At 42.9% G+C, this 15,347-nt stretch overlaps 1 protein-coding gene across 1 annotated transcript in view; it reads left to right on the forward strand.

Annotated features, from left to right (window-relative positions):
• Window positions 1–483: 483 nt before the first annotated feature.
• Window positions 484–15,347, forward strand: part of LOC147431100 (uncharacterized) — a 118,491-nt gene continuing 103,627 nt past the window's right edge. The window contains exon 1 of the mRNA XM_086493746.1: window positions 484–723. Within this exon, the coding sequence (XP_086349872.1) occupies window positions 538–723 (186 nt within the window). The 5' untranslated portion in view covers window positions 484–537. The remainder of the gene's footprint in view (window positions 724–15,347) is intronic.

Genomic DNA, 15,347 nt, shown 5'->3' on the forward strand with positions numbered 1-15,347 from the left:
AATGTAGCTTTTAAATGCTTGATTGGAACCAGTATGTGCATGGATTGAGAGCTATAATCCACTATGAAATGCACAATGTGCTTCATTTATTAGGCCGGATACACACAAAAACTACTTTTGTTTGGGTGGGAGGGTGTCCTTTACACACCAAGAGTTGAGCCACAACCATTTTTAAAACGTGCAATTAGCTGACATGAAAATATGATGCTCCTATTGGTCAAGCAATTTGTTGCTTTTTGTGTGGTTTAAAGCTTAAACCCCTGTTCGAGAATTGAGATAGCTTGACGCTCTAATAAGCATAGAGAAAATTGCTCATGGAGTATGGCAATGGGCACTTGAGATCGTGCGAGTGTTCACAGAAATTGCGGATTTTAGTGCATTTAAAATTGCAAAATTTAGACTAGATTTCAATTGGCCATGAAAAAATTATGCAAGTAAGAACCGGAAAGTAAATTAAGCCACCTCAGTTTGCAAGTAAGAACCCGAAGAGTTCACTACTTGCATAGTGAACATTCTCACCACCTTCATTGTTTGGCGATGGCTTCATCAGCGAGGGGGCGCAACAGGAGGCTGTTGTACAAGGTGAAGTCAAGCAGGGCCAGCGATGGAAGCGTTGTGTACTCCTGCATCTTTTCCTGCCTGGATGATGTCGAACATCACAGGCATCGCCGAAACCCGTTTGACCCCAAGTACATTCAAGCGGCTCTCTCGTCCTTCGATGAGGTTTGCAGACAGTTGAGCTAGCCTTTACTTGAAGCAAATTAAATGCTTTTGTTTTTGTCTAGATCTGTCTCTGCAAAAGTTGTAGCTTCTTCACAGAAAACCAATATTTACTTGAAGCGTCTTGCTGTTCAAGCAGTCCTAATGGTTTTGTAAAGATGTTTCCGTTGAGCTTTACCTTAAGGCTGATTGTAGTAAGTTCAGGCTTTTTCTGACGCAAAATGTCTTTACCGAGTAAAGTTTTATGTACCTCTCTAGTTTTTATCTAGAGATGCATGCATAGTTAATGGTGAAATATATCAATGCAGTCAGTAGAACTCAAGATTTTCCCGAGCGAGATGTTTCACTTTGGCAGAATGAACAAATAAAAGAATTTAAATTTGAAACAGACTCTCTCTCTCTCTCTCTCTCTCTCTCTCTCTCTCTCTCTCTCTCTGGGCATGGAATAGGACTGCACTTGCTTGTACCCTCCATATCAAGCAGTGTTGTCAGATTTCTAGGAGGATTTACTTTTTTGAAGCATTGGTGTGAAGAGAGCTGTAGGCAGCATCTGGAATGAAAGAAAATTGGTGGTTGTTGATTTGAGCGACCCACTTTAGGCAATGGCTATTAGAGGAGTTGAGTTCTAAGCTGCTATCATTTTTGGGCGTTTGCTATGGTGATTGCTAGAGTGGCAGCTTCCGAAGACTTGTGTAGGTTGACTGAGCTCAGCTCGAGTTTACTCTTTGAGGCTGTTGAAAAATTTCTATTTACTACGAATTAGTGTGCCCTTATTACTTTGTAGCAAAGACTTCAGTTGAATCCATAGACATTCATTAAGTAGAAGTAATGATATAATGACGTCCATAATTTATCATGCAATTATGATGGGTTTGTGAGAGAAGACCAATTACTTTCAGAGATGGTGAATTAGTATGCTGTAATGGGGTTTGGAAACGCAATCGACTGTCAATACATGAATACTACTTGTGAAAATCAATGAGGTGTCTCCATCTTGTAGAAACCTAATATATTGGTCTCTATGTCAAGTATTTCTGTTGCTTGGTTCTATTTTGAATAGTTGGGGCGGTAAAGACACCTGCTAGGAGGGGTTGCCCTTGATGATCCAAGGCTGAAAAATGAATCTGCAATCAAGAACTCAGGTTTGCAACAATAACCAGTAAAACAGCCAGTAAAATTCAAAGAATAAGGGTCCTCTTGGATGTGGGAAAGGAAGATCTGGGGCTGATTTGAATTTTGCAAAGCTCAGAAATGCAGCATTGATGCAAAGAATTATAGGATGTGTGGGTCGCTTTAGGCTGAAAATTGCACATACTCAGAGAACATACAATTGAAAGACTAAACATTCTTGTTTGAACAATACTTTCATATCAAATTTTAACACATGCACATATATAGCAGTCACGAGGCAGAGTGCCATCAGTTCAGGAGGCCCAAACATGTCAAAGACATAGTCGGTTGGCTCTTTTCTCAATTTGTTTTGATTTGTAACAAGAGAGTGGAGTGGCTCTTCTCTTATTCAACATGCACTATGCCAGACTCAACGACTGAATCGGCCCACACTCTTGGAGATGAACCTGCCAATCCAAAAGCTCAAGGTAAAGCTCTAACAAATGAGGAGTGTCACAACTCGATGATGTGGCTTGACCTTGGACCGAATGTGAAGAGGAGACAGAGTCGACCTGGATTGGCACCGAATCTAAGGACCAAAATCTGGCTGGCCCATAAAACGTGACGAGATTTCTGCCACCAATCGTGGCGGAAAACGCAACAAGGTGATGTGGTACCTTTTTTGTGTCACTTTTTGAAGCAGTTGACTTTCAAGTTTGTTGGGCTCTAGCTTTTAAAAGTAGTTGGCCTACAAGCTTTTACGCCTTCTTAAAAGTAGGCCAAGGGCTGACAAATTTGAGCCTAGGGGGCACCACTCTCACTCATGCAGTTGCAGAGTTGTGGCGAGTGCTCCTCCCGATAGTTGCATCGGTGAAGAGAAATAAATAAGGAAATACTCAACAACCAAATGAGAGAGCCACCTAGTTCCGGATACTTCATTGCATTAGCTACATCTGAGGGTGTCACAAAGTGATGACGTGGGAAGAGAAATGGCTAGTGGACAAGAGAAATTGAAGATTGAACTTTGAAGAAGGTTTGAGCATTGACTGAGGGGCCTAAAACCCTAAAGACCAAAAGCTTGAACTTTGAGGAGGATTTCCTTAAAATGCGTTGACATGCTGACGGGGCAGTCCGTATGGATGATGACGTGGCACGACAATATGGAATTTCCACAATTTTTGCGTTTTGCGTTGCTGGTGCCATGTGGTAGACTATACGGATTTCCGTAATTTGCGCTGGCTGCTTTTTGCAATTTCTAGCGCTAGCTTTTGAGAGTAGATGCTTTTGGGAAGAAGTGCTTTTGAATTGATTGCTTCTGGGCATCCCTTGTACTGATTATTAGAGCCCCAGGGGTCTCACTCTGTAGAGCATCTGGACGCAGAGTTTGAGAGAAGAGGACCATCGGGAGTTGTACTTTGTTGTGAGCAATAATAAAGAAATACCAAGAGGGGCGCCAGTCTTTGGGGCTGGTGCTTCTCGGTGCAGAACTCCGCCGTGCCGTGTCGACTCTCTCTCTCTCTCTAATAAAAAGAGGAAAATGGTATAATCTTTCTATCACCCAAGTGTGGTAGATTGGTTATGCCATTTCCCTCTTGAATAACAGGTCTTGAGTTCATTCAACTCCTCGTCGGCTAGATCTTTAAGGTTTCTCGGGATAGTTTCCTACGACGTTAAAACTCTCTTCTTCTGCTTCTTCTTCTCTCTCTCTCTCTCTAAGTAGAGTTCAGTGATTTTGAAGTCTCTGTTCGTGTGTTGCTATTGATTTTTCGCTTGGAGTGTCCAAGCCTGTAACAGTGGTATTAGAGCTCAGAAAGATTCTTCTTCTTTGGAGGATCAGATCCCTTTGGCAGTTCACATAGGTTCTTGAGGAGAATCTGACAGAGTTGTCAAGATTTTGTTTGACAAAGAATCTTCGTGTCCTAGCCCCGGACTTATTAGCCATTCCCACCCTTAATGCAAAAATTACTTGATCATTGCCTTGATTACAATTTTCTTTATGGCACTGCTCCAAAGCCATACCTTTCTCCTTTTCCTAGAGGACTCTTCTCAACATCCCATCACGACGATAAATCATCATATCTTCATTCGCCAATGTGGACGTGTGAGATTTTTGGATTGATTCTTCCTCTCTATAGATTTGAACATATCAACAACACTGACGTGTATTGAGAAGATCATCAATCTCCTTCAAAGTCTCTCTACCTGCATATGTGGTGGGTGCTACATGTAACCGTGCTACATCTATGACTACTAGCTAGCTTGTCTACTAGTTGATTCTGCTACCTCTTGACATGCTTGAAGTGTATTGGAGAGAGAGCTCGGAGCTTGTCGAGTCCATGCTCCTCCGTGGCACCCTCCGACCTTGTTTGAGGCAAGATCTTGAATAGCCACCGCATGCTCCGTGAAGACCACTTCCATGGCTAACTTGCACACCTTGTGAACTGACATAAGATGTAAGTACATTGTGGAACATAGAGTACCTTAGAGGAGTGGATTCCCCTTTGCCGTTTGGTGTCGACTCTATATTGCCCTCAAGAATCACTGACTTGTACAAATAATGTAAGGTGCAGCGGAAATGAATGTTGAACTTTGCTCAAGATGAGTGCTTCGAACTGTGCTCAAGGTTCCTTTTTCTTAGGGAAGGGAGAGCCTTCCGTTCTTTATGAGAGAGTGCAAGTGATCACAAACAAAGTGAATGGACACTGTGAGTGAAGGTGCTGAGACTGAGAGATAGAGAGAGAAGAGAATATGACACCAGAGACATAAAACCCTCCTCCAAGGGCCCCACTCAACGGCGAGAGTGGTGTACTATTGATTGCACAATCTGGTACAAGATGCTGATGCAAATCTAATGGGGCTATGTTGAGGCCGACGGTAGTGACGACAAGGACGAGACTATGGCTGAAAACTGAATGCTTCAAAGACGACGGTGACGATGACGACTTCTATCTGATGCTATGGCTTATGCGGCTGATTGGAAATGCCAATCTGGCTATCTTCAAGCGATGGTTTTGTTGACTATAAACGCCCTTGAAAAAGGCTGATGCTGTCCCTAAAAACGCTGGCTTGCTGGCATTAAAAACGCTGTCTTTATGGTGCTGAGATGCTGCCTAAAATGCTGTATAGGCTGTCCAAAAAATGCTGAGGTTGCTGGTTCGGTTCTTGTTGAATTCCACTGCTCAAATGCTGCTGCAACTACTGCTGAAAACGCCAAGCTGCTGGACTGAAAACGCTGGCCTTTCCTTGCTGAAAACGCCAGGTTGAAGTGGGGTTTGTTCTTGCTGAGAAGGTTCTCCAGAGGCTTGCTGCACTGAGTGCCTGTTGCTCTCCTTCTTCTTCTGCTAGATAGTGCTAGCCCAAGGTTGCTTATATATTTACTTAGTCAAATTGCCCTACCTAGTTCCCAACAAAAGTCACTCAAAAATAATAATTGAAAAATGTCAAAAATAGGGAAAATAGGTCTATGCACTGTAAAAATGCTCCTGATGGATTCTGATGGAAATCTGATGATCATGCTGTGTGCAACCAGAGGATATACATCTAATCTAAGTGTCTGGACATGCACGGTCTGCGAACAGACTCACAAAAGTGCTAGATCACTTCCTAAGCTAACTAACTTGACTGAATTGAACCCTGGTCATGTTGTAGCTTGTCCACGGACACATAGGGTTGGATGTGTTACGTGACAAATAAAGACAGAACCACTGTGTCCTCGCACGTCGGACAAAAAATTCTTCGATGGTGTCATGTCACGGCACCATCATCAAGGATCCAATATCTAAGGTCTAATTGCAAGAATTGCCTCAACCTCCGATGTCGTAGGAGAAGTCTTCGAGGGCATCAACTCTGGATGGACAAAGGCGCGTTGTCGTGTTGTGACACGTACATAGTGGGAACGCATCCTACAAGAGTTATCTTGTAATTTTTTAGATACATAATTATCTTTCCTATAATGTACATATGCATATTTAAGTATAATAATAAGCTTTCTATCTCATCCTATTATTTATCTCAAGGGTAATCTATTCTTACTTACTATTAGAAAATACTATGGAAAAAGCGTCAATAGCTCCGCCTTTTTAACTTGGGCAAAAAGCATTGATTCTTTATTTCTACTATCTCATTATCATCTCACACCCTAGCTAGATCTTATATCTAGGGTAAACTCCAATATATATATATTCTATGTATTTTTCATTTTTTTATATTTCTTTTTAAATAGCTAGTAAGAGGGAATCAAATCGTAGTGGGACACTAGGTGGCATGATTTCAAAGATACACTTATTTTAATGCATTATTGCAAGCATGATTACAAAACTTTGTCAAGGAGCAATGTCATGCTTTCATATGGCATGAAGTGACCTTTGGAATTAAATGAAAGTCTAGGCTAAGGGGACCACAGGAAGACTTTTGCTGCCAGAAATGGACCCTATTTTGATGAATTTTTTACACAAGGTTCCAATCCGAATTGGAAAATGATTTTAAAATGAAAATCGTAGCTAATGAGCTGAAGTTTCTGCCCATATTTTTACTTTTTTATTTGGAGCCACGGTTGAGGAGATATGATCAAAATACTGGACCCCAGTGTGCCCACATCATGCAGGGACAGCTCATTTCCAACTTTTCCAATTCCTATTCACACTGGCTCCTCTCTTCTTGTGTAAACCCTTGGGGGTTCCCTTCACCTATAAAAAGGGACCTCTTCTTCCTTGAAAAGGAACTCAAGCATTCAAGCCATTGATGAGAGGAATTCTTGAAGGAGTGAGTAGTAATGCCTAATTGTACTTAGCCCCATTAACATAAGCCCAAGCCTACACTTTCTCCTAGAGAAAGACTAGCCATTCTTGTATGCTATCCTTGGAAGATCAACTCTAATCAAAGAAGGTTTTGCACTTGGCGTATCAATCAAAGTGGAGTTCTCCCCTCTTCTTCTCTCTCCATCAATAATGGTGCCAAAGGGTTTGTCAAGTAAGATGTGTTCTACATTGATGTTTTCTTGATTTCTTGTTGTTTTCTTTTCATCTCTAATTCAACATATATATATATATATATATATATATATATATATATATATATATATATATATATATATATATATATATATATATATATATATATATATATATATATATATATATATATATATATATATATATATATATATATAATCTCATCTCCTTAACCAAACCTATCTCTCTCACTCTTAGTAATTCATCCTCTCTACAAATTTTAGGTTCTCTTTGCTACAGGTACATCTCTCCCCGCAGTATCCTTATTGCCTACGGGCAAGAATAGGGCTTGGGAGGGAAAATTCTCATCTCTTCACTTCTCTCATATTTACATTTCTCACATACTATCCTAGATGAATAACCCACATGATGATCATTTCTATCGCTTTCACTCTGTACAATCTATTAGAATTAACGTATGGATTAGCCGTAAAATACACTTTCAACAACGTATAGTGTTTCTCTTTGGCCCAGAAAGGCTCAATGAAATACTTCCATCACCGGACCCCATTATACTATCTCTCATAGACTATAACTTTTCTTTTGACGTAAACGTAGTTATCTTGCTATGAACCAAGAGGTTTTGTATACACAATTAATCTCAATCACTAGACAAAATATATATATTATGGTAAGCACAAAACTACAATTCCAAAGAACAATTCGTAGCCTATTTGGTCAGTCAAGATTGGATGCCATTAACTCATCTATTAACCCTTTCATATTACCCATGATACGATATGACCATAGCCTTGATGTTTTCATCTTTGTGTTGTTTTGACATTCTCTTTTGTGTTCTTTCTTTGTGTGTGTGAGTGCAAGAGAGAAAGAGTGGGTCTTCTTTGATTGCACTTCTTTCCAAACCCTAGTCTTCATGGCATCTATGGTTTAATTCATTCATATAGTTTTTGTTGAGTTACTCTCACAAACTCTCACAGCCATAAGCCCGGTGCTTTTCCGGCAAGACCGCTAATTTCTCGACAGCGTGTCACGTGACACATCCCAACCCTATGTGTCCGTGGACAAGCTACACGACAGCAGGGTTCAGTCAGTCCAGTCAAGTCTAGATTAGCAGTGATCTGGCACTTTTGTGAGTCTATTCGTAGACCCTGCATGCCCAGTCACTTAGCATAGATGCATATCCTCCGGTTGCACATAGCATGATCATTGGAATTCCCATCAGAATCCATTAGCATCAGTTAGGGGAATTTTCCAATGCATTTAGCCTATTTTCCTATTTATGGGTATTTTCATTTATTATTTTTAAGCGACTTTCCAACAAAAGTAGGTAGGGCAATTTTGCTAAGTTAATATATAAGCAAACCCAAGTTAGCAGTAATTGGCAGAAGAGGCAGCGGGAGCTTCCCGCTCAACAGGCAACTTCTCAGCAGTACCCCCCCTCAGCATCAGATCCATCGCCATTATCACCCCATCCTTGGCGTTTTTTCCTAGATCCAGCATCGCCATCAGGTCTCACCTCCTGGCGTTTCATCCTCTTGCAGACATCGCCATCATTCCCTTTATGCTGGCGTTTTTGCCCCTTCATCGTTTTTTTTGTTAGCAACCACTAACGCTAGGCTGCTGCCCTTGCAGCGTTTTTCAGCCTTGGACAGGCCTGCTGTTGCAGCGTTTTCAACAGGTACACCAGTCCCTAAAACGCAGCCTGCTAGGTACAAGAAGTCAGCGTTTTCATCACCAGCAAGACCCCCGACCACTTGATCATTTTCAGCCACAAGTACAGCAAGAAAACAGTCCAATTCAGCCCCGAAACAGTCCAAGAATTTCAGCCTATAGAAGATCACAGATTTCAGCCTAAGTCGTCGTCGTCATCACCGTCGTCGCCATCGGCATAGTCCCATTGCATCAATCCATTGCATACGCATTGTACACCTTTGTGCAATCAAAGTAGACCACTCTCGTCGACAGGAGTGGGGCCTTCGGAGGAGGGTTTTACAACCTCTCGGGTGTCATATCTCTTCTCTCTCCTTCTCTCAGTCTCATTCACTTGCACGCACAATATCCACTCACTTTGTTCGTGATCATAGCACTCTCCATAAGACGGAAGGCTCTCTCTTTCCCTAAGAACTAAAAGGAACCTTGAGCAATAAAGATCACTAATCTTGAGAAAATACAACATTCATTCCGCTGCACCTAACAGCGCGGGCCTATGTTGTAGCCAAAGAAGAGGACTCCCCGATGTTACAAAGTGATGACATGTTAAGCCAGTACCCGAATAGAAGAGCTCAAGATGATACGTGGCAGCCCAAGAATCAGGCCGCGATTCGTGGCTTTGGTGGGAAATGTGTAAGAGACTTGTACACCCCAAGTCGGGAATCTGACATGACACACGAGAGAATTACTTCAAATAAACTTAAATCACAATTGATAAGAAACGACATGGCCTGGCATAGTTCCGTGCCTAGAGGTATTGGCCCCGAAGTCTGGCGCGCCTTTCGGTATTTTATTTTTATATTAACACTTGTGCAAAGTACAAAGTTCTTCGTGTCACGTGACACATCCAACCCTATGTGTCCGTGGACAAGCTATAGCATGACCAGGGTTCAGTTCAGTCAAGTCAGTCTAGAATGGGAAGTGATCTGGCACTTTTGTGAGTCTGTTCGCAGACCGTGCATGCCCAAACACTTAGAATAGATGCATATCCTCTGGTTGCACACAGCATGATCATCAGATTTCCATCAGAACGTATCAGGAGCATTTTTACAGTGCATAGACCTATTTTCCCTATTTTTGACATTTTTCACTTATTATTTTTAAGTGACTTTTGTTGGAAAGTAGGTAGGGCAATTTTGCTAAGTTGTATAAATAGAAACCTAGCGCTAGCACTCTCTGGCAGAAGAGGTAGCAGGAGCACCTTGCTCAACAAGCAACTTCTCAACAGAACCCCATCAAAAGACCTAGCGTTTTGCAAACTGCAACTCCTAGTGTTTTCTGGATCATCTTAGCCTTGGCGTTTTACACAACAGATCAGCCTGGCAGTAGCGGAACAATAGAACCAAGCCTAGCGTTTTTGCATGGCAGAACCAGCCCTGGCATTTTGCATTGCAGATCAGCCCCGGCATTAGCAGAAGCATCAGATCCATAGCGTTTTTGCATCAGAGACAGAAATCAGCCCTAGTGTTTTTGCATCAGCAAAGCAACTCAGCGTTTTGGAGATTCATCGCGACAAAACCTCAGTTAGCATCAGTGTTTTCAGTTTTCAGCAGTCAGACCCCGCAGTAGAACCCCCGAACCTCGTAGATCTCACCTGATCCCGCGAAGTTTGCAGATTCAGCCCGGAAAATGCAGATTTCAACATCTGCGTTTTTAATGCTTCGTTGTCGTACTGTTGTCATCGACATCATCACCGACATAGAGTCAGAATTCAGCAGATAAAGGTTTGCAGATTTCAGCCCTTAGCATTTTCAGATTTCAGCCCGTCTCGTCGTCGTCCTCATCGTCGTCGACATTGTCGGCAAGTCCAAGCATTGTAGAGATTTGTGCAATCAAAAGTAGACCGCTCTCGCCATAGAGACTGGGGCCCTTGGAGGAGGGTTTGACAACATCTCTGGTGTTGTATCCTCGTCTCTCTCTATCTCTCAGACTCATACACCTTCATTCACAGTGTTCATCACTTTGTTTGTGTCCATTGTACTCTCACTAAAGGAACGGAAGGCTCTCCCTTCCGTAAGTAAAAGGAACCCTTGAGCATAGGTTGGAGCACTCATCTTGAGCAAAGTTCAACATTCACTTCCACTCCACCTTACATTGGTATCAGAGCTTTGGCGGTGTTCTGTATCACTCAAGGAAAGAACCACATAATTTTTTTTGCTTGTTGCGATCGCACGTAACCCAAGACCTCTTGGGCGTGTCGATTCCTAATCGTGTTTTGAAGAGTGACAGGAAACCAAGAAAGAAGGGCTTGTCCAGCCTCCCCTTGTGCCTCTTTTCACTCATTGAGGTGGGAAAAAGCAACCTTGGTGTGAGCACAAGGCCGCCAAGGGGTGCGCCCGCGGGAAAGAGAAGAGCTTGGGTGAAGAGAAGATCCTTCTCTAACACAGATTGCAAGCGAAAGAAGAACCTCAAGAACCCAAGAACCAAGACCCCAGGAACCCAAGTTCCTCGTGAACTTAAGAACCCAAGACCACAAGAACTCACAAGAACCCAAATCTTCAGTGGATGGTCATCACTCGAAGTGGAATGGATACTTCGCTTGGAGGTGATGAGCATGAGAGAGGCGAAGAAGAATTACCCCCACCAAGAGGTTTTTCCGACCCTCTCCCTTCCCTATCTACGCAAAGGATTGCACTAACTCCTATGGAGGCTTTCGACATGATGATGATGGACAGGAAGTTAGAACGTGAAGCAAGAAGAGCAGAAAGAATGGCAGAATTTAATCGTGAATGTGCAGAAAGAAAAGCAGAAATGGATCGCGAGAACAAAGCAAGAAAAGCCATGAACGACCGACACATGAAAGAGATGTTGCGACTCTTTTCTCAAGTGCAGGCACAGTTGCAAGAGATTCAGGAAAAGGAGACTCTCTCAGTCTCTTCGTCTTCAAAGCATGACACATGATTTGCATGATAATGATAAGCATGATGTTTGAATGATAATGATGAGCATGATGATGAGCATGATCAAGATGTGATTTCTCACAAGCATGAGGATTTGTAGGAAGATGATGTGATTGTTCACAAGGATGATGGTTTAGTTGTTACTTTGTCTAGTGAAGCTAACCCCATTGCAGATTCGATCGATCACAAGGAACTGATCTTGGCTCTCGAGTCAAGGTCCAAAGAACCCCCACAGGAAGTATTATGTATTCGCATGATTAGTCAGCACGCATTGATCGAGTGTTTTATTCGTGATCGTGTCGTGTATTTTAGTCAGCATCTTTATGTGATCCCTTTTCATACGCATGCCATATTGTACATTCAGCACGATTCACTCATGAATGAGCACGGATGTCACGTGACACATCCCAACCCTATGTGTCCGTGGACAAGCTACACCATAGCAGGGTTCCCGTCAGTCCAGTCAGTTTAGATTAGCAGTGATCTGGCACTTTTGTGAGTCTATTCGTAGACCGTGCATGCCAAGTCACTTAGCATAGATGCATATCCTTCGGTTGCACACAAATGATCATCGGAATTCCCATCAGAATCCATTAGCATCAGTTAGGGGAATTTTCCAGTGCATTTAGCCTATTTTCCTATTTATTGGGATTTTCACTTATTATTTTTAAGTGACTTTCCTACAAAAGTAGGTAGGGCAATTTTGCTAAGTTAATATATAAGCAAACCCAAGTTAGCAGTAATTGGCAGAAGAGGCAGCAGGAGCTTCCCGCTCAACAGGCAACTTCTCAGCAGTTCCCCCCCCCCCCCCCCCTCAGCAGTAGACCCTCGCCATCTCCCATCCCCTTGGTGTTTCCCACTATAGCACCCATCGCCTTGAAGTCTCCCCTTCCTGGCGATAATTTCCCTGTAGATCAGCCCCCACAAGCCAGCGTTTTTGAAGCAAATCAGCATAGCGTTTTTGGACTTGTAGACTACCAGCAGTTGCAGCGTTTTTGCTCAGCTTGCCTGGCGTTTTATCAACAGTAGCAGACCTGCTGGTCCAGCGTTTTCTCAGCCATGGAAGCAGCCTAAAAACGCAGCCAAAGGGAGCAGATCTCAGCGTTTTCATTTTCAGCAATCAGCGTTCTTGATCAGCAGTTTCAGCAGGGATAAAAACGCAGGTTTTCAGCAGTAGAACAGTAGCCAATCCACCCCCATTCAGTTGTAGATTGATCCCCCATTTTCAGCCACAAAAACGCAGCCAAAACAGTCATTTTCAGCCACCAAAACAGTCCCCGAATTCAGCGATTAGAAGATCCCAGATTTCAGCCATCAAGTCGTCGTCGTCATCACCGTCGTCGTCATTGGCATAGTCCCATTGCATCAGTCCATTGCATTCGCATTGTACACCTTGTTCAATCAAAGTAGACCACTCTCGCTGACGAGAGTGGGGCCTTCGGAGGAGGGTTTTACAACCTCTCGTGTGTCGTATCTCTTCTCTCTCCTTCTCTCAGTCTCATTCACTTGCACGCACAATCCATTCACTTTGTTCGTGATCATAGCACTCTCCATAAGACGGAAAGCTCTCTCTTTCCGGAAGAACTAAAAGGAACCTTGAGCAATAAAGATCACTAATCTTGAGAAAATACAACATTTATTCCGCTGCACCTAACATTGGTATCAGAGCTTTGGAAGTGTTCTGCATTACTCAAGGGAAGAACCACAAGAACCACAAATTTTTTTTTGCTTGTTGTGATCGCACGAACCCAAGTTTACTTGGGCGTGGCTATTCCTAATCGTGTTTTGTTGAAGAGTGACAAGAATCCCAAGAAAGAAGGGCTTGTCCTGCCTCCCTTTGTGTCTCTTTTCACTCATTGAGAGCGGACCGTGCACTTAGCGGCCGGCCAATCGACGTGGTTCTTTTGTTTTTTTAGGGACATCTTGCCATTAGTTTCTAAATTTTAAACGTATTCAATCGAATACAGAATGGGGAGGTAGTAGCGAGATATTCCATTCGAGATGGCTACTTGATGAAGAAAACGTTGTTGTGCGTTACACAGCCGTTGAGATTGTTTTTAGGAACCAAATTGAAGTAGTATCTAATGTATGTTTGAAGTAGTATCTATGTCTAGACTCTATGTAGTTCCTAGTATGTATAGGTTGAAAAAGGCTAAAGTCACTATTCTTTTTGTTGTTACAAATGTTACGTACTTGTCACGTACCTAAAAGGCCGATCCGTACAGAAGTACGTACCTTACGTACTGATTACGTACCGTATACTCCGTACCTTTCCACCTTGGTGAGGTGGGAAAAAGCAACCTTGGTGTGAGCGCAAGGCCGCCAAGGGGTGCGCCCGCGCAGAAAAGGGTAGAACTCGGGTGAAGAGAAGATCCTTCTCCAACGCGATTTGCAAGCGAAAGAAAACCTCAAGAACCCCAAGAACCCAAGACCCTCAAGACTCAAGAACCTCAAGAACCCAAGATTCTCACGAATCAAGGACCTCAAGAACCTCAAGACCCTCAAGAACCCAAGTTCCTTGCGAGCTTCAGACCCCAAGATCATAGTGCATGGTCGTCACCCGAAGCGGCATGGATACTTCGCATTCAGGTGATGAGCATGAGAGAGGCGACGAAGGATTTTCCCCACCAGGAGGTTTTTCCGACCCTTCCCCATCTACGACAAAGATTGCACTAACTCCTATGGAGGAGTTAAAGCAGATGTTTAAGGAAAGAATGGCAGAAATGAAACGCAGACACGTAGAAGAAAAAGCAGAAAGAGAAGTAGAAAGAGAAGCAGCAAGAAAGGCAAGACAAGAACAGCGCGACCGACACATGCAAGAGTTCTTGCGACTCTTGTCTCCAGTGCCGGCACCGATGCAAGAGATTCGGGAAAAGGAGACTCTCTCAGTCTCTTCTTCTCCAAAGCATGACCCACAGGATTTGCATGATTGTGTGAAGCATGATGATGATTTGATTGACAATGACTTGCATGATGATTTGAAGCACAATGATAAGCATGATGATTTGGATGCCAATGATTTGCATAATGATTTGGATGACAATGACAAGCATGATGATTTGCATGATCAAGATGTGATTTCTCACAAGCATGATGAGTTGCATGAAGAAGATGTGAGTGTTCACAAGGATGATGTGTTAGTTGATGCTTTTTCTAGCGAAGCTAACATCGTTGTAGATTCGATCAATCACCAAGAATCGATCTTGGCTTTCGAGTCGAGGTCCACAGATCCCCCACAAGAAGATTCGATAGACCCCGAAGAAGCGATCTTGGCTCTCGAGCCTTGGTCCAAAGAACTATCACAGGAAGTATTATGTGTTCGCATGATTGATACGCACGCATTGTTCGAGTGTTTCATTCGTGATAGTTTCCTGTATTTTAGTCAGCATCGTTATGTGATCCCTTTTCCTAGGCATGACATATTGCATGTTGAGCACGTTTCTCTCATGGATGAGCACGAATGTATGCGGATTGTTCATGAAAAGCTGAAAAGTTGGTATGTAAGGAAGTCGCATTCCATGTCTCTTCCTTGGCATGACACATATGAATTTGTGTCGCTTTCGGCGCGGCCCAAAGAAGAAGACTTTGCAGACCTTTATGAAGTTCAAGTATCGCACGACTCACACATCAGAGTGGGCCGGCGAAGAGTCCTTTCTAGGATTCCGGATGTTATTGGCGATCTCCCTCGATGCCATACAGTTCAGTAGCAGTACCTCACTTTGAAAAGGAGGGGATGTCACGTGACACATCCAACCCTATGTGTCCGTGGACAAGCTACAGCATGAATAGGGTTCAGTTTAGTCAAGTCAGTCTAGAATAGAAAGTGATCTGCACTTTTGTGAGTCTATTCGCAGACCGTGCATATCCAGATACTTAGAATAGATGCATATCCTGTGGTTGCACACATCATGATCATAGATTTCCATCAGAATGCATC

This window comes from Adiantum capillus-veneris, chromosome 21 (assembly GCF_014529385.1).
Source record: "Adiantum capillus-veneris isolate H3 chromosome 21, ASM1452938v2, whole genome shotgun sequence".
In the NCBI taxonomy this organism is placed as follows: domain Eukaryota; kingdom Viridiplantae; phylum Streptophyta; class Polypodiopsida; order Polypodiales; family Pteridaceae; genus Adiantum; species Adiantum capillus-veneris.